The following is an 18814-nucleotide window of genomic DNA, read 5'->3' as shown; positions in this document are numbered from 1 at the left end:
CAGACTTTATCATGTAAGATAGCTGGCAATGTTTGGTATCATATTATTTGATCAGTCCGTCCATATATTCAATCAAAATTGCTTTTTATGATTATTTTGTAACAGTCACCTTGTATCAGTCACCATGTGTGAAGGTATTGTCTCTAATATAAACATTTGAAATGTAATCATACACTGTATCAGTGTTTGCTAAAGATGGTATAAGAGACAGAATTTCAGAAATTTTTTCAAAAGTTTAATCATTTAAATTATATATTGTCACTGACATTTATGTTAGTTATTATACTTCCATGCATGTATTTGCACCTCATTCCAATGTCACTGGATTTAAAATGTATTACTAGTAATATTGAACTTGTCAGCTTTCATCCAAACTGATAAATCACACTCTGACAGTGCAAAAGTCATTTTTCAAGAAAATTGAGTTTGAATTGTACACTGCAACTGTTTTCCCAAGCCATCTAAGATTTTCATTGTAAGGTAGAAAAACTACATGGCAGGGATACCTCAAACGATTTAACTTTATACCCCCCCCCCCATCTCAATAGCATGAGGTGTTGCAAGAGATTCGTAATATTATTGAGCAGTGCTGATGACGGCTTGTGTTTCAACCAAATTGTTAAATTACTCTTTTACATACAAAGTCAATGCATCTACATGTAGATACATTTTTTCATTTTTCTAGAATGCATACTGGCATATTGAATGCATGCAGTTGTATCACTTTGCTATCTAGAATATATGTTTTAAATAAAAAAAAGGTGGGTGTTGTAGAAAAAAATCTTCTCTTTTTTTTGTCATTAAAAGTTATTCTTAAACTAAAAAAAAACAATTGCAATTTCTAATTTTTGCCACATATAGAATAGGAATTTTGCTTTGGTTTTAGTTTGCAAATAAGCTCAAAATTCATATTTTGACCCCGACTAGTTTGGATGAACACTGACAAGTGTACTGCTTATTTGATCAAGATTTTTGTCTCAGCACAAATGAATCTAAAATAAAGCAGTAATATATTAATTATCAATTTATACATTTTGCAGATATGAGATGTACAAGGGCGCGATTTACTCAGCCTATGTTTGAATGAATCATTGATTTACACTTGTATTTCCTAATTTTACTCTCACTCACCAGTGCAAGTAGTGAACATTTTTGTTAATTATATTGAAATTAATGCATGTCTTTGTAAATTGTCTGAATACAAATGATTCCATTCACCAAATTAGTAAGGTTTAGCGTTGTTGCATACGTCAAATGCAAGAAGCTTGTTCATTCCATCTATATTCAGTGCAAGTTTTGACTTGTGAATATATTCTTTGAAGTACAGAGGAGACCCAACGAACCCTGGAAAATAGAATATTTGGTATCTATTATCCATGCAAGTTATATGATTTGACTTCCATATCATTAGGAAAGTATTTTGTTCAAACAGTCATATAAATAATATTAATTTGGGTCTCTAATTTTGCCTTTGATGAAAAGTTTTAGAGTTGGAGCTTTTAGTTTGGTAGGGTTTAATTTTGATAAAACTATCTAAAATCTGTGATAAGTTGGAGCTGACCCAACAAACACTGGAAAAAAGAATATTTGGTATCTATTATCAAGGCAAGTTATATGAATTGACTTAATGACTTCCATATCATTAGGAAAGTATTTTGTTCATACACTGATACAGTAATAGAAATGAGAGTAATTTGGTTCTCTGATTTTGCCTTTGATGAAAAGTGTAGAGTTGGAGCTTTAAGTTTGGTAGGGTTTACTTTTGATAAAACTATCTAAAATCTGTGATAAGTTAGAACTTTTATTTGTTAAGTTTTAACTTGATTTTAGAGATTTGCTTCACAGACCTTTTTTTTTACTTTGAATTTTGGAGTGTTTTTAATAGCAGAAATGGTTTTATTCAGTTTGATCACGCCATTAATATTAGCTCACATGTGAATCAGTTTTGTATTATTTTGGAGTGACAAGAATGTGTAAAGTTAATGTGATTTGAAGACAAGTTATTAAATAAGGTAACTCATAATGTAAGGTACAATCCGTACATATTCCTATTAAAGAATATAGTTTCAATTTCCAGAGAAAGAATAAACCAAAATTGATTACTTTATATATAATGTAAGTTCATAATTTGAAGTGTGCATGACTTAGATTTGCATGTTGTGTTTTAGTTTTAACTGACTTAACTAGCCATGTAATAATTTTAGATCATGTAAAAGTCATATTAATTTTCACTTCTTTAATTTTTGAAAGATTGGTTTCCTAGATGCATTGTTTGATATTTCTCATGTTAAGATGTCGTTATCTAGATTTCACATGCGGACGATGTAGACCTGAACAAGAACGATATTAGGGTATTTTCATGAAAGCCAACACCACCAACTAACTTTAAGTTCTGACAATTTCAATCTTTGATTTTATGTCTGTGAAGCAATAATCTCAGCATGTTTCTGTGGCAACTGTCAGAGAAAAAAAAATATGTTGGTGCCGACAAGATAGTTTATGACAAACTTCATGATATTGGTTCATATTTTCATTTTCTTCAGAGTACTGACCTGAATATCAAGCTGTATTTATTTTACTTTTTTTGTTGAATGAGATTCATAGAAAATATATTTATTGAAAGTTTTATTTACATGCCTTACCAAAGGTATGTAGGCATTCTTTTTAGCACTGACTGAAGTGTACATAGTAAATGTGTTACTATCATCATGAAGTAGAAAATAAACTTTGATTTGTCCATATATAACTTGAGGCATGATTGCATGTTGTCATTTGAGGTGTGATTGCATGTTGTCATTTGAGGCGTGATTGCATGTTGTTGACCTAAGTTCCTTCCTCATGCTTCTGTTGCTCAGTTTCTCTCGCTCCTATTCTGAAGTCAGGTTCAACTTGGCCGTGGTCTAACTCTGTGTTAAAATTATGGAAAGCCCAAAATGTCAAAACTTTACTTACATCGAGGTGTTTAATCATTGTTTTAGTGGCCAAAACATGGATTAGTGTGTTTGCAGCGCTTTGTAATGAGAGAAAAAGGTGCTATATCAAATGACCTTTGGATTTGATTGGATTGCATGTTACTTATGTTCACTGGGTTCTTTCCTAACTCATGAATAGTACTGAAAGCTTTTTCTTATTTTATCCTTCCGAAACAGTTATGAATGATTTGAGAGAAAAATGAGCTGATGCATTATAATTTTACTGTTAGCGATTTATGTTACTATTGGCGATCCATAGTTAAACCACAACTTTAAACCAGAGTTTAAATTAAACCTGACTTCAGAATACGGGCCTCTGTCTTTATCTCTTCTCCCTTTCTATTCCACCCCCCCTTCTTTCCTTTCCATCCTTGTTACATTGATTATCTTTTATCTCTTTTTATCACAAGGGGAATAATGTCAATACATACTTCTAGTGATGAGGAAGGCTAATGAGGAAGGTTTTACCTTCAAAGCGGCAGAATGATAGAGATACAATGTTTTTTTTTCTCATGTCAAACTAATATTTATCATTCCTAATTGTGTTTAGTTTATTGATACGTGCATATCATACTGAAAATTTTCTACCAGCATCCCAAAGAGATTACTAAAACTTTGGGAATATTGGGCTGAATGCAAAGAGTTAATATTGCTCTTGCTTTTCTAGCCTTTTGCAAGGATTACACTCGAAGTATGCACTAAAATAAGCAATTGCTCACATGTTATGAGAAAAACTTCTTTATAGTCGGGGTAAGCTGTGACTGAATTGCTTCAACCAAAAGCAAATGCAAGTTCAAGGCGAGCAAGTGGTAAACCTGATCAAGCAAGTGCTTTACTTGCGAGCGTAACCATTTGCTATTGCTTGATTAGAATTAGCACTTGCTTTTTTAATGTAGGCAGTCACAGCAGTTTCTGTGAACAAAATCAAAGGTAACTTTCATTTTCAATCAACACAAGTTGCAAGCCTTCCTATTTTCTCCTTTGGAGTCAAATACCCCTTTTGTAGTTTTACGATTATGTAAAAAAATGTGGTGCTACAAACTCTTTCATCCTTAAAAAAAATCTAGAAACTTCTGTAACATCAAACGATCTCAAATTATTCAGTGGTGATATTCTGATAGAAGCAACATTCGTATGATCCTAGCTTTAAAAAAAAACAAGCATATAAGTTTTATATGCATATTTTTTCAAACAAACACTTGATCCTCTAGCAGTTACTTCTAGTGGATGTGCATGTTCTACAATATTTTGCAGCAGCATTTGCTTGTACTTCTGCTTAAAGCAAAATGTTGCATGCAGCTGCTATTTTTATGCATTTGGCACATTGAATTATTAATTCTTATCTACTTTTGCAATATGAAAATAGCTCCAGCATTTTAGATTTCAACATTTCACAGATCTTTGAACCATTAAATACCTAAGTCTGTCAACATGATCCATATTATTTGCATTTGGCTCATGAATAGGTCATTTACAGTGTATTGATATCCCATTATCTGACTATAAATGGGGGCGTAGGCTATATTGTTCTTTTCATGGTATTGAACTTTCAATTCGACATTGCTTTCATATTAAGAATCTGCATTCTGGCAGGAAAATACAATGGTAGCTCTGGGACAATAAATGCATAGGCATACTCATTGGAGCTGCTAATGTGACACTGGTGATATTATTAGTGCTTAAATGAATAAAGACTTGCAGTTTTTGTGACTTCTGTTCGGCTCTTATTAGGCCAAGATTACTATGTCAGGAAATACTGTTACACATAATGTGAATGCAGATTTAGAGATGGAAAGCTGCACCAAATAAGTGGGAAATAAATTCAGCTAAAAAGTTTTTCCAGGTTTAAAGTATACAACAAAATTAACCCCTCAACGAATTAATCTGACAAAAACAAAACAAACAATCATCCATTTTTTCTGTGAATAAACCTATGAAATCACAATGCATCTAAAACAATCACATATTTGAGGCCAGTAAACATGTTCCAAAGCCTGCCAATTTTAGTTATTCTCAAGCAAAATACTCATCTGGCAAGTGGTGAAAATACATGGTCCTTGCATTGCTATTAATCTTTGTAGCTTAAAAGTTTTTTGTTCTACATATATATCATTTGCAATTTTGTATCTAATTTGTCAATTTGCAGGTACTGTTGTCTTATCAAGTAATCAGGGCTACTTGGCAACTCTCCAATATTGGATACACATTATTTGCAGATATTTACCCTTTTGTAGGGATATGCCTTGAATGTCTTCACATTCTTTAGGGCTCTAAATAAAATAGATTAGCCACAATTCTGAGCGTAAAGGGTTAAACGTGACTACCAAATTTCAGGAAACACCGTGAGGGTAACTTTTTTTAAAGATTTTAATTCTGAATCAAGGGCAAGGAGATATTTTCCCCTTTCCATTTTGATTTTCATTGATGCTTATAACAAATAATATTTAATGATTCGTACAATAGAACATACTTTTTAAAAACGAATAAAAATTGAATTTTAAAATGTGGATAACAATTTTCAGATAACAGATTGTTAATTTTAGATTTAAAGATTCTAACCAATTTATGTGTTCTCTCGTCCCACAAACAAACTGCAAGATCCATGCCATTCCTACTATGATGGTTTCACTGGTTCCATGACAATTGCTCTGGCGACAATCGCTTCGCTCTAATTTCCACACACTAATCCAATGACCACCTTCAACCCTGGGTGCAACACTATACCCTATCCTAGAACTAACATAAAACCCTGTTGCAACCCTAACCCCAACCCTACATCTTGGACGAGATAAATAAAGCCTGGAGCATTTGTCACAGGAGTGAATGTGTCATTGGGTTCACCATTCAATTGCAAACCTATTTCCCCGGGGGGGGGGGCAGTCAAATATTTTGTTGTACACATGCGTGACAGAAAAAAGCGTTTAAAGGGATGTTCTTTCAGTTTTCAAAAACACTGATTTTCAAAAAAGGTGGTTTCAAAAGACTGGTCATTGGTCAGTCGTGGGGTCAAACGTATTTAGGGTATTTTTTTTTCAAAGCCTTTTTTTAAGACATGTTTAGGGTCTGATTTTTCCCCAAGCTTTTTCCTGTGGCTTATTAAATTAATACCTGATGAATTTTGGATGACACTTTTCCTTTGTGGTATTTGAAACCTCAAACTGCACTGGGGGCATGCATTACCCATGAATATAGCTTTGTCTATTTAAGCTTTAGGGGGTATATTCTGGCGACTTGTTAAGGGGCCAAAGAAGCCCGCAAAAAACTTGTTTAGGGGGTGTTTAGAAATAATTTGGTCACGCATGTGTACAGCAATACATTTGACTGCCCCCCCCCCCCCCCCGGGACCTATTTAAGGTCCCCAAAGTAAACGGTATCTTACAATCAACTGCAAATTTGTGATTGATTGCTGGGTCCCGTCTTACAAAGATTTACTATTAATCTGATCAACCTCAAGTATATGGAAATCCATCAATGTCAACTTTTTCTTAAATAGGAAAATTGCATACTGTCATTTGAAGACAAGAGGATACTAAATTGTCAAGAAAACAGTGAATACACATCGTATCTAGAAACATTTTGAATAAATGTAATTTAAAAGTTGACGTTGCTGGCTTTCCATAGTTGTGGTTAATCAGGGGCCCGTTGCAGAAAGAGTTGCAATCAATCGCAACTCTAAAAATCATGCGCAACTCTAAAAATCATGCGCAACTTGATTTTCAACCAATTAACAGCGCGCATTTGGGACTTGCGATTGATTTTTTGACTTGCGTTTAAACGCAACTCTTTCTGCAACGGACCCCAGATCAATAGAAACTCTTTGTAAGACGTGGCCCATAGCTGCTTTAAACAAGGAGTGTAACTGATAACTGTTAGGTTGGAGTGCACTCTGTTGCTCATGAAACTAAATATTTGCATTGATTTAAACATGATAACACCAATCTCTAAAAGAGTCAAATAACAAACACATACACTGATTACAGTCTAGAGAACACTTGTCGGTTTCAACTTGTGATTCCTAAAGTGAGGATCAATGTGCAAAATGTCACTGACTTTTCATGTACAGTCCTTATAAAAGTCATCAACCTTGCATTTCACAAGCAAAATCTTCTTGAAGCCTATAGGATGGGGGGTCGGGTGTCCGGACACTTTATATTTTGAAGCCTTCTTTTTTGTCTTTGGATTACGCTAAGAATATGAATTCCATATTTATAATCATCTTCTATTTTGTTCTCTACAATATTTCCTAACATTTAGTACTAAAAATTGATGAAACTTCGCTTGTAAATTTTTTCAAATGACTTTCTGAAATAGATATTGTCCGGTCACACAACTGGGTACATACAAATAAAACAAAGGTTCCACAACTATTTTCCATGGAAATTTGATGAACGAGTATCAGGTGTACATGTGCAATATCGTAAGTAAAATATCTTGTCAGTGTCCAGTACGGAAAGGGAAAAAATACATAGAGTAGGAAAGCGAAAAGGAGTAATCTAAAATTTGCTACCTTGGCATCCAATTTTTACCTTGCAAATTTAAACCATACATGTGTGTCACCCTCTCAAGTCTCAACCATAGTGAATAAACAACCACACATTTCAAACGACCGGTCAACGGTGAAGAAGTACACTATACAAAAAACATTTAAATAAAAAAATCATGCTTTTAATAGAATAACAATCCAATTTTTCTTTGAACACATTCTAAATACAGAGAAATATATGTGAAATTCCAGGCATATTTTACAAAGAAAGATTTTCAATCCAGTTGAGCAAAGATCGCGAGAACTCGGTATAAAAAAAGATTGATGAATACTAAAATCACACCCCTAATCCCACATGTCTATCTAATTGTTTGAGATAAAAGGCAGGATCAACTAGCGAGACCCATGTCTAGTACAAAGAAGTTTTTCTGAAGGTTTCAATGACTGCATGACAACTGAACTTCCACTGTTCTGGTGTACTGGTCCATTATACAATTTACATTTTATACTCATTCATGGCAAAAAAGGGCATATAAAATGTAACTAATTCATTACAAAATCTTCTCACTAAATACATGTAGGTAATGCAAACTGATTAAAGAAGTTTAATTATAAAATTATGTTTATGACATTATACGTCAAACATAGGGTGCCACATTGTATACATGTATCTACCAATAGGGGGGGGGTGTAGCAAGAAAATATTTGCTTTTAATTGCATATTACACATTACAGTTGTAAAAAACCAGCAATCAATCAATTCCAACTAAATCAAATCGATTTATACAATGTATGTTGATACAAAAAGCAAACCGCTGATCAATAGTAAATTAGCAATTAATTGCAAGACTTACGATTGATTTGGGGACCTGCAACACTCTATTAATCTCTTACCCTGTGTGTATGCCAATACTGCAATTTGTAACAGTAATGCAACCTCATGTTCATACAGGGAATAGTTGAGAACTCTTTGATCAAATTCAAATAAGCCTCAGAAAGAGAAGTATGTGCACAATATTATTAGTGTTATTTTGACTGAGTCCAAGGAAAGACAGGGGTCAGTTACATGTACAATGCATAACAAATCTTTAAGTAGCAAGCATTATTTATTTATGTCATAACGGAAATGACTGCGTACAGTGCTAAAATGATCTCTCATGTAAAGTGTAAATCAAAAAAAAATAATCTAAGTCTGCTTTAACACAATATGTCAAAATTACAGTATTTTGTCTTGGGTCCTAAAATTATTTTTCAGTTAGGACTCCTAGCTGAAAAAATAATTTAATAGGGGTTAAAAAGAAAGAAGCAAAATATTAATGTACATTCAACTCATCCTTATACAGGTATACTTTAAAAAAAAATATCAACATCATCAATTCATCCAATACTCCATGCAAAATCAATGATTAGTTAAAGTCAAAGTTTTTTTTATTATTATTAAATCACACGTTTGTTTCGTATGATTGAAATGTTCACCATTTTTTCATAATATCCTAGTGAAAAGGGTGTAGGAGTATCATACGGGAACCTCATGAAAACATTGAATTATGACAAATTTTCCCCAAGACTGCCTCTCAAAAGTTTTTCTTGCAGCATATTAGCTTTGTTGAAGAATCCAAAATATATACAAATTCTATAAAATAAGTTAAGTACATTTAATACCGTTATAAGTTCACAAAATGCTAAACAAACCAAATGCCATCTCATCAGACCCCAATCTTTAAAAATACCATGAGCGCCTTTTGAATGAATATATGTGTGGATTTCATTGAAATGATAATTATGTCTGGTATTCACATGATGAATATAAATATGATGACTTTGTAAAGTATCTAAAGCTAAGCGCAACAGATTGAACAATAATACACACTCCGCTTTTCTTTCTTTTTTTCAACATGTAGCCCCAAAGCCTAACTAATGACCAATGGAATAAGGAATAATTTAAGACATGTAGTAACTGGGTTCATATAAAAAAATATGAATGATCAATTCAATAAATGCCATGGTCTATTGTGTGCACTGTGCAAGTCATTAGATAGTTACATGCATCAGACTAAATGTAGTGTCATATAACATAAATTATGTTCCTTCTTTTCTGATTGGGAGGCTGTTAATGAATCTCCAGTTATAAACAAAGTACACTGTACATAGTAATGGGGACATGACAGTACACAGCGGGGGGGGGGGGGATCATTTTGAAAACATAAATGCAAAAGAGCCCCATGACTCCCTCACTTTCAAGTTTCTTCAATTTTTTTTACATCTTGCACCCTCGCCCCTAAAAAATAAAAAATCTGCAAACTGTATGGCCATGAATGGGGAGAATAGAGGAGACTTTGAAGAGAAAGATCTTGCACTAGTAACAAATTTATGTTCACAGTCATAAGGTTTGGTCCCACTGCACTTACGGATGCAGAGAGGATGTAAAACGGAAAAGAATCATTCTCGCCATCCATTGAAAAACGTTACATGTATCCATTGTGTAATCTTTGCATACTGTACGTGTTTCGTTCCCTCTATATCCATTGAGCATCCGTCCACTGTGATTTCATTATTCGCCCGTTTTGTCCATTGTCTGGAGCGGACGCAAACGGATGGAGCCACCCCGAAAGTTTGCTTGTCCACTGTATATGTTATGAATATGTTTTGTGTCCGTCGGCAAGTGGGACCAGGCCTTTACAGGTGCATTCAAATGTCTTTCATGATTGAATTTTCAAACATCACTGTGCTTTTATACCATTCTTCTCATTGTCATGAGGTAGATAGATATTATCAATGAAAGCTTTGTGAATACATGTCTCAGAGCTCAAGGAAACATCAACTATCACTGAATTACATGTATAAACTTTTATTATACTACCAAAATATAGATCAATAAATAAGGGCCGTAAAATAGACAGGTTTGCAATCTACTGCAAAATATTGCCATGACTTTTCATCAATGTAGAATTCTTGAGCACTTTACTCAAATAGTGAGAAGTAACTAATAATATTTATAAAAATTTGAATGCCTCTGGCAGTCTCGCCTACTTACATGTATGTGGTTCAGTCTAGCAGCAGTGCTGTTTTTTAAAACAACTAGTTAAAAATTAATTACAAAAAACACGAGTTAACATACCTAGGTAATTGAACATGAATGACCTTTAACCTTGATCATGTGACCTGAAAATTTGGAAAAATGATCAGTTATACTTCAGTCAGACTGCAGGTCCCTATGCTAATGAGCAAAAAGGCCAGATTCATCCAAATCATCTCGTGGTTGAATCCTCCTCCTTGCAAAATCTCGTGATTCGTGAGATTTTCTTTCTCTAAGAATTTACCTATTTTAACCTCAAGTTAAATGAAATATTATTGCACCATCAGATAGAGTAAAAGTTACTCTTTCATATTGGTCATTTATTTTGTATACAATATTTTGTTAAATAAGTAAATTTCTGGCCTGAAAGTGTGCCTCAAAACTGAATTTTCTTCCTCTGTTTTCTTTTGCAAATTGTACAAAACTTTTTATTTTGAGCCTCAATGATATATATATCACCATAAAGCTGAACTTCTGTACTTTCTCACAATGCCACTCTTGATATGCGGCATCTTTTAATCGGGTCAAGATCACACTTTTCCCACCAAGGTACAAGACGAGATTTCTGAAATTTTCTACTTGCATGAAATCCAGAGTTCTGATTGGCTGGATAAGGTTCACAGAACAACAGGCGCGGGGTATTTGAGGAGATTACCACATGGGAAGTGTGACCTTCCCACGAACCCAGGCACTGGAACCGTTGGAATTTGCCACTGGGTGGTCTCTTTGACCAATCAGAGTGCAGTATTCTTGTTTTCAAACTGCTTTATGTAATTGGCAAAGGAAAAGTGTGATCTTGACCTGATTAAACCAATTCTTATTTTGAAACCTATATCATTTCAAAGCATACATATTCAGCTTTATCATGATATAAAAATCATGTGGGCTCAAACATAAATAAAGTGTGAAAAAAGCAGCTTTGTCAGATGAAAATATTTATTTTGTAGCATATTTTAGATCAAAATTTTCACCTATATTACAAAATTTTTGAATAAATCCAAACACATGACCTAAAAGAATGATTCTTCTTCTTTACAATGGTACCAAATTCATGAAATTTGATGCACAATTAGAGCAGCAATGACTGAATGAAAAGAGGTGTTTCGGTCCGCATCAAGCTCATTAAATATGCAAAACAACTCAAGTCATGAATATCACTTGGATGAAAGAAGCCACTTTCTTGGGACCTGCGGTCTGACTGTACTTCATCACCCTAAAATGCAATAGATCTATTTACTTTCAAAGTTATACAGTATCGAAGTGTAACGTCAGTTGCCATGGTGTCATGATAGGCTGGTTCTAAACAGAGTCGCAGCTGACGATCATCAGTACACACTTTGGCTCGTCTGAAAAATTGGTTGCAAACGATTAATTTCCCATAGCAGCCATTTTTCCTATGAGAAACAAACGCTTTCATTTGGCGGGTTCATTTGTTTCATTAGAACCAGGCCGACATGACACCATGGCAACTGACGTCATCGCTTCAGTACAGTATAGTAACATTTATAAAACTTGACCTTGGTTACAGTTTCAATGTTGATAATTCCATTTACCCCACATGACCTTTGACCTCAATCAGGTGACCTGAAACTTGTACAAGTGATACTTAATTACCTCTATATATAAATTTTATAAACTAGAGCCAAATAAACTTTCAAAGTTATGACATTAAAAAATAAAACATAGTAAAAGTTCATTGACCCTAAATGACCTTTACCTTGGTCATGTGACCTGAAACTCATGCAAGATGATCAGTGATATAAAAACTTAACCTTTGTTAAGATTACAATGTTGATGATGACGCCCCTGTTGCCTTTGGAAAAGCGGCAACCATAGTCTCGCTCTGCTATACAGGAGAGACAACAGTTTCTTTCAACTTTGTAGACCTTGTAGTTTACAGGATTCTGAGAACATGCCAACATGCATGTTTTGTTGTCGTAATATTTTCTTATAAATTTCACTTCTTTCATATAACTGTAATTCAATTAGTGATTATTAAGATGGCATATTAACTGTGGGCATTGAACATTACCATGAGATGTCTGGTTAAAAACATCCACTTACATGCAAGAGTCCTATTCCTTAATACATTCTGGATTTGAAAAAATTGCAAACTTGATAAAACTAGTTCCACTATAAGCATCAGCTGTCTCTGAAAATTACAGATTGCAATCAGGTGCAGTACAAATAAAATGCAATAAGAATTGAAATACACTAGAACTTCTTCAGACCTTTAAAATTTAAGTCTCTTCTGGGCTCCATAAAATATGCTATTGAAAAAGTGACCACAACAAACTAATTATGCTACTCAAAAGAATTCATACATAGAAGCTATAATTTGTCAAGAGGGTTCTGAACTTCTGACCAGCATGTTAAAGTATTTGATAGAGTTTAAACTGAGTCAGAGAGAAGAGAGATTGTACATGTAAGATAAGCTTTAACTCACACACCTACACCATCACCACAAAAATATTGGTTTTCAGGAGTCAAAATAAATGACAGTGACAGTCATGTCATCTCTGTGCTGCCTTGCTATAGCATCTGGAAGACTCAGAATCTCGGCCAGTTTGTTCAGATCAAAGTCATTTGCAACTCCGCAGAGTGCATAGCGAATCAGATGTGTAGCAGAGTTGGTGTCTAATGACTTGAGGATGTCCATTCTTTCTTTGAGATCTGCCATAATGTTTTTCAACGCAGTACCTTCTCCTACAGAATAGCTGCTTGAAGCTTTCATAGATTTCATGTGCTCTCCAACGAGCTGAACAGCCTTATCATTGGTCAGCATATCCCAGAGACCATCTGAAGCAAGAATAAGGAACTTGTCATTAGGAGTTAACCTGCGATAGGTCACCTCTGGTGTTGTTATAAGATACGGAGGAGTGTGGTAACTCTTGGGTGGGACATAACCAATGAATGTTCGCATCAGTTTCTGTTGCATCTCAGCAGTCCATTTGAAACGGATGTTCCCAAAAGCTCTGAGAGGCATCAGCTCACCAAGAAGTCGTCCGTTCTTGATCACAGTTGTAGATTCATGAGAAGGGTGCCCTCCCTTTATTCGCTCCACTTCACCAAGATTCTGCACGTTGTGGTCTACTGTTAAAGGGACAGCTTCCCATGTACCATACTCAGATTTACGTCCCAACACTGCTCGACAATCACCGACATTGGCAACATAAAGATCCTGATCATCCACATATGCCACACAAGCACATGAACCAGTGACAGCTGTTAAAACTGGTTCAATACCAAGAGATTCCGTTGTGGCTCTCATGGCTTCTGCTGAAAAATCGTTATCCAATCGATCAAATGCAGTTTTCAGGACATCTGCAGTAGAATCATCATCCAAAACATCTACAGAGAGATTTGCTTGGACATATCTGATCAAGCTTTCCTTGTATAGGTCGACCGTAGCTTGTAATTTATAATCATTTGGATGCCTGTGCCACTTTACTAATTCATTCGCCTCTCCACACTGAAGTTGTGCTAGAACCTTTGGCAAGGTTTGGAAAGGAAGTGTCTCTGCTGCAATGTAATTGAACAGACGTTCTGATACTGCTTGAGCACAAGCTGTTCCTCCATGTCCATCAAAAACACCAAAAAGAATCCCATTGCTCAGCAAACACTCTGCGATGGCTCGTCTATCCTCTCCTGGCTTGTTGGAAAACAGCTGATTGCTGTCATATCTCTGCACAGCTTTTTGTGAGGATTCCTCATCAAAATGGACACTGACTTCATTTTGTTGCAGGACCTCACTTGTCTGTTCAGGGGTAAGCACCGGGTTCACACGCCATGGGTATCGAGATTGAGAGCTGGTTCCTAAACTCCTAGTAAATGTCTGCCATTTTCCATTTAATGAACTGCATCTCTCATTCCTATCCTTTTGCACAATGGATATCAGCTGTGCGCTACTTCTATGGACTTTTCGGCAGTTGCTAACAAAGTTTGTTTTACATTTCAAACGAATTAAAGTCAGACTCAATCTCACATGACATGCCATTGCAAAACAACCACAAAAAGTGGCAATTTAGTACTATATGATTCTTCCAATTTTTCTCCAAGCTCAGTTAATCATGTCATTTAATATTCAAACCGACCAAGGCCAAGTCAAGTTGTCATGCAAGTATAGGCCTAGTTAGATCTGCACGCCGCAGCTAGCAGCTATACCCGGCCCTATAGCTCACCGAAGTCAGCCTTCCCATACCGGGAAAGGTCAGGCGTAGTCATCGTTGACACAACCGATCAAATGGCAAATGTCAGCCGGATCGAATACGGGTGCTTTGACTGCTTTCAATCACCATTAAAAGCATGTTTTAGTGAAATATCCTCCAAATGATTCAGATCTTGCTGCACAAATTAACGTCCCTTTGCACTTTGAATAACAGTTACTCAATGTAGATCGAGGATATAAAGTCAATTCCAGCTCCAGGTCCGACAAAACAAAATTCTTTTCGGGGACCTTAATCAGAAAGTGAAACTAGTGTGTGGCATGTGCGCCCTCAACGTCTTGAGTTCTCACGTTTTGAGGCCTATCATCAAAGACATGCCGTACGTAACAAGGGGTAGGCCTATGTATCTCTTTTTAATTATTTTGATGACAATTCAGAATAAACTAGATTTAGAGTTATAACCAGGAAAATTTTGACAAGCAAAAAAAGTTTTCAACCACAAATTAAGGATATTTGGTACCCGAAAAAAATTGACAAAAAAAAGGGTCTTCAATTTCAAAAAAGGGGGCACACTTCTGTTTTAATGGCATTTTTGCATTACAAATTTTAATTTTGCTTCTCAAAGGGGGGGGGGCACGGGCCAGCTGTGCCCTCCATTCCCCCCCCCCAAAACCCTGGATCCGCCAGTGGTTATAACATGGGTAGCAACCTTCTTTTGCCTCGAAAGAGTTCATCAAAGGTATCAGAAGACCTTTCTTCAGACAATATGAGACTGCTACCATTGCTATCATAGCTAGCTGCCCTCATTTTTTTTTTAATTTGAGAAACGAGGTTTTATCAGCCCAGCCACAGTAAGTCAATAACAAAAAACCAAGAAATAAATATGGGGATAGGAATAAAAGGGATAAATATAAGAATTTAGAGTATGCAACTGGCTGGAACCTGTTTTATAAAGAGTAAACACGGTGGCAATTTTGGCATTATATTGTAACTACCCATGCAGGCACTTCTGGGCCTCTGAACCGGTGGGGGCTGATGATGGGGCTTCAGCCACCCCCCCCCCCCACACACACACACATTTCAAAAGCGTGTAGGCCTACAAAAACGTAAGAATTACAATCTGATTGCGATTTTCTCCAAAGGCTCATGAATTTTGGCAAGAAGAGTCTGAAATTTCAATGTCAGAACCAAATCATACAGAAAAAATGGATAAGCGATGCGACGGCCTAACGCGATAAAGTTGTCATCAGGTATTTCTTTTGTAATTTTTAGTTGATAGGTTTCTTTAACTAATCTAAAGTTGATTCAGATTCAGACGTAAGTTTGTGCGCAAATCGTTCTGAGATGCATATTGTATGCAATCGGTCGTGTGTGAAGGATTTACTGTGTGAATCAAAGATTACAATTCAAAGGATTACATATAGTGTCAAATTTGTTTTATTAAAAAATTGTTAATGATTGTGATGATGTTTATCTCTGAAAACAGGTTTCCCTTTTTTCTGGGATGCAACGAACTTGTCACTAAAACAGTTCAAAGTTTTCACACTTTCTTTGATCCATCATTCATATCGTGGGATGTTCTCTAACTTCGCTCTTCTGAATCCAATTGAAATAAGGGTTCCGTTTCACAAAGATTATTTCTATACAACAAAATATAATGCACAATTTCTATATAACAAGTCTATCAGCCAATCATAATAATAATAATGGTATTTATTTCGAGCAAACAGATACAAAATGATTTACAAAGTACTGGATAAGATGATTAAAATACAAAACATTATTACAATAGCAGAAATTCTGAATTGAAGTAACAATGTTTACACAATAGGTGGCCTGTAACAAATTTCAAATATGTATTACAATTAACTATTAAGAAGTATAGGTAGAATAAGCACTTACAAAAGAGAAATAAATTGAGAGGGGAAAACAAACGAATGATCGTGAAAGAAAGTCGGGAGAAAAATAATATGAGAGGGGGGGAGATGAAACAAGATGGAGTGTATGAGAAAGTGTGAGAGAGCGGGTGAATCAAATAAATAAGAAAAAAAGGGTGGTCAGAGCTATACAAGGTATAAGAAGATAAAGCGAGGGAGGCAGACAATTGCGAATAGAAAACATAATTCTCACAACTGGTAATACAATATACATGTCCATTTGATGGGTTAACTCGTACTGAAATGGATTGTTTTTTCTTTAAATGAAGGTCCAATTTATGGGTGAGTTAGTGAGTACATTAAAAGGATCGAGCATTGTTGGATGTATGTATATATTATTAACTGTCCAGGGGGTCTAAAGTAATTAAAATAGTTGTAAACGTTGACTTTTATATTTAACATGTTCAGTTAATAAAATGCAAACAAATGACATAAATATAAATACAATTTAGCAGAATCTTAGGATTCAAAAGGAGGAGGTGGCTCAATCGAGGACAATACAGACATTGTGTATTATAGTCAACGGACCCCTCTGTATTACTATTCAGTTCATTTTATTTTCATTCAGAATTGACACAAGGAAAGGAATTGGACTAGATCTATATCGTTCAGTGCGACATTTCAATTGTGTCAACATATTACTACTGTTATTCCGCAAATTCCATCTAGTCTCCCCTCTTTTCTTAGGGAGCCAGTGACGGAAAGTGTCGGACTTCAAGAGGGATTCGCCAAATTTGAGACAGGTTTCATTACGTCTTATCTCTAAGGTCTCGAGGTTGGTTTGCTGGAGTGCGCTTTCGTATGATTGATAAGAATATCCTAGGATCAATTTAAGTACTCTCTTCTGGACTCTTTCAATGGCAGAAGTGTGTGATTTTGTTAGGCTAGGATGCCAAACGGGTACGCCATATTCTAGTAGCGGGCGGATGTATCCTTTGTAGATCAGGACAAGATCTTTGATTGGTAGTTTGAATGGTATCAACGATCTAAGGATGTACATTCGTCTATTGGCTTTGCGAATCATATTGTTCACTTGGGCATCCCACTTCAGGTCTGACTGAATGAGGATACCTAGGATTTTCATCAGAGATACCTCAATCAACGTTTGGTTATCTAGAGACATTTGCACTGGGACATGATCATATTTTCCAAAGTCTACCAGCATAACAAAGCATTTCCCTGGATTGAGTTTCATACTATTTCTCGTGCACCAGTTTGATAGTGAATTCAAGGTAGACTGAACTTCACTGGCCGCACCCCGCTTTCTCGATTCTGCTAGTGTCATGTCATCTACATATTTCCAGTACCTTAGGCTGCTGTCTGAGAAGGCATCATTTGAAAGCACAAGAAACAATATGGGGCCAAGTTTTGTGCCCTGTGGCACGCCCGCCTTCAGTGTTGTCTCGTCAGACAGGTGACCACGGTATCGGGTGCGTTGGGTGCGCCCAGTGAGAAAGTCGGTTATCCACTGCACAATATGTTTCTTAGGGTTCATTGCTATCAATTTACTGATAAGATTCGTGTGATCTACCCTATCGAATGCTTTCGAGAAGTCCGTAGTTACAATTGTGGAGGTTATCTTTTCACGCTTGTCTGCATTGGACACAAGGAAGTTAACAAGATCAACTAAATAGTGTGTGGTTGATCGACTTTTCCGACTACCATACTGGTTTTTATCAAGGAATGGTTCAATGTCAGTAAGCAACCACTTAACAATGAAATGTTCTGCTATCTTAGAAAAGTGGTCAGTCAAGGCAATGGGGCGCAGTTTTCCTAGTGTTGGCGGATGTTCCTTGGGAATCGGGACAACGGTGGCCTTTTTCCACATTGTTGGAACAGCACCTTCTGAAAATGACAAGTTCAATATGTCACACAAGGGCGTGCTAAGTTCAACTGCAAATGTCTTAATAAGCTTTGCTGGGATTCCATCGGGACCAGCTGATTTCCCAGGAACCACCTTCTTGAGCTCATTATAGACTTCCCATGGCTGGAGTCTAGGTGGTTCCCTTGCAGGTAAGAAGGCTGGTAACTTGCTGCGGTCTAGAGGAGATAAATCAGCTGCAACACTGACAAACTTTTCATTGATGATATTGGCAACAGCCGTTGATGTAAGCTCTTCTCCATTAGGGACGTCAATTGTTTGTGATGACTGTGAAGATGACGTCATCAGCTTAATGTGC

The 18814-nt window shown here is 35.9% G+C and overlaps 1 protein-coding gene across 1 annotated transcript; it reads right to left on the bottom strand.

The window, feature by feature from the left end:
• Nucleotides 1-12257: 12257 nt before the first annotated feature.
• On the bottom strand, nucleotides 12258-15005 carry LOC121407601 (pyruvate dehydrogenase [acetyl-transferring]-phosphatase 1, mitochondrial-like). Its single transcript, XM_041598751.1, has one exon. The coding sequence runs from the start codon at nucleotides 14526-14528 to the stop codon at nucleotides 13011-13013; it is 1518 nt and encodes a 505-aa protein (XP_041454685.1). The 5' UTR covers nucleotides 14529-15005; the 3' UTR covers nucleotides 12258-13010.
• Nucleotides 15006-18814: the final 3809 nt, after the last annotated feature.

This window comes from Lytechinus variegatus, chromosome 2 (assembly GCF_018143015.1).
Source record: "Lytechinus variegatus isolate NC3 chromosome 2, Lvar_3.0, whole genome shotgun sequence".
Lineage (NCBI taxonomy): Eukaryota > Metazoa > Echinodermata > Echinoidea > Temnopleuroida > Toxopneustidae > Lytechinus > Lytechinus variegatus.
The sequence above is the reverse complement of the archived record's forward strand: the minus strand, read 5'-3'. Positions and strand labels throughout refer to the sequence as shown.

Coding starts and splice junctions, on each gene's coding strand:
- LOC121407601 (XM_041598751.1), bottom strand. CDS start 14,528: ATGGCATGTCATGTGAGATTGAGTCTGACTTTAATTCGTTTGAAATGT.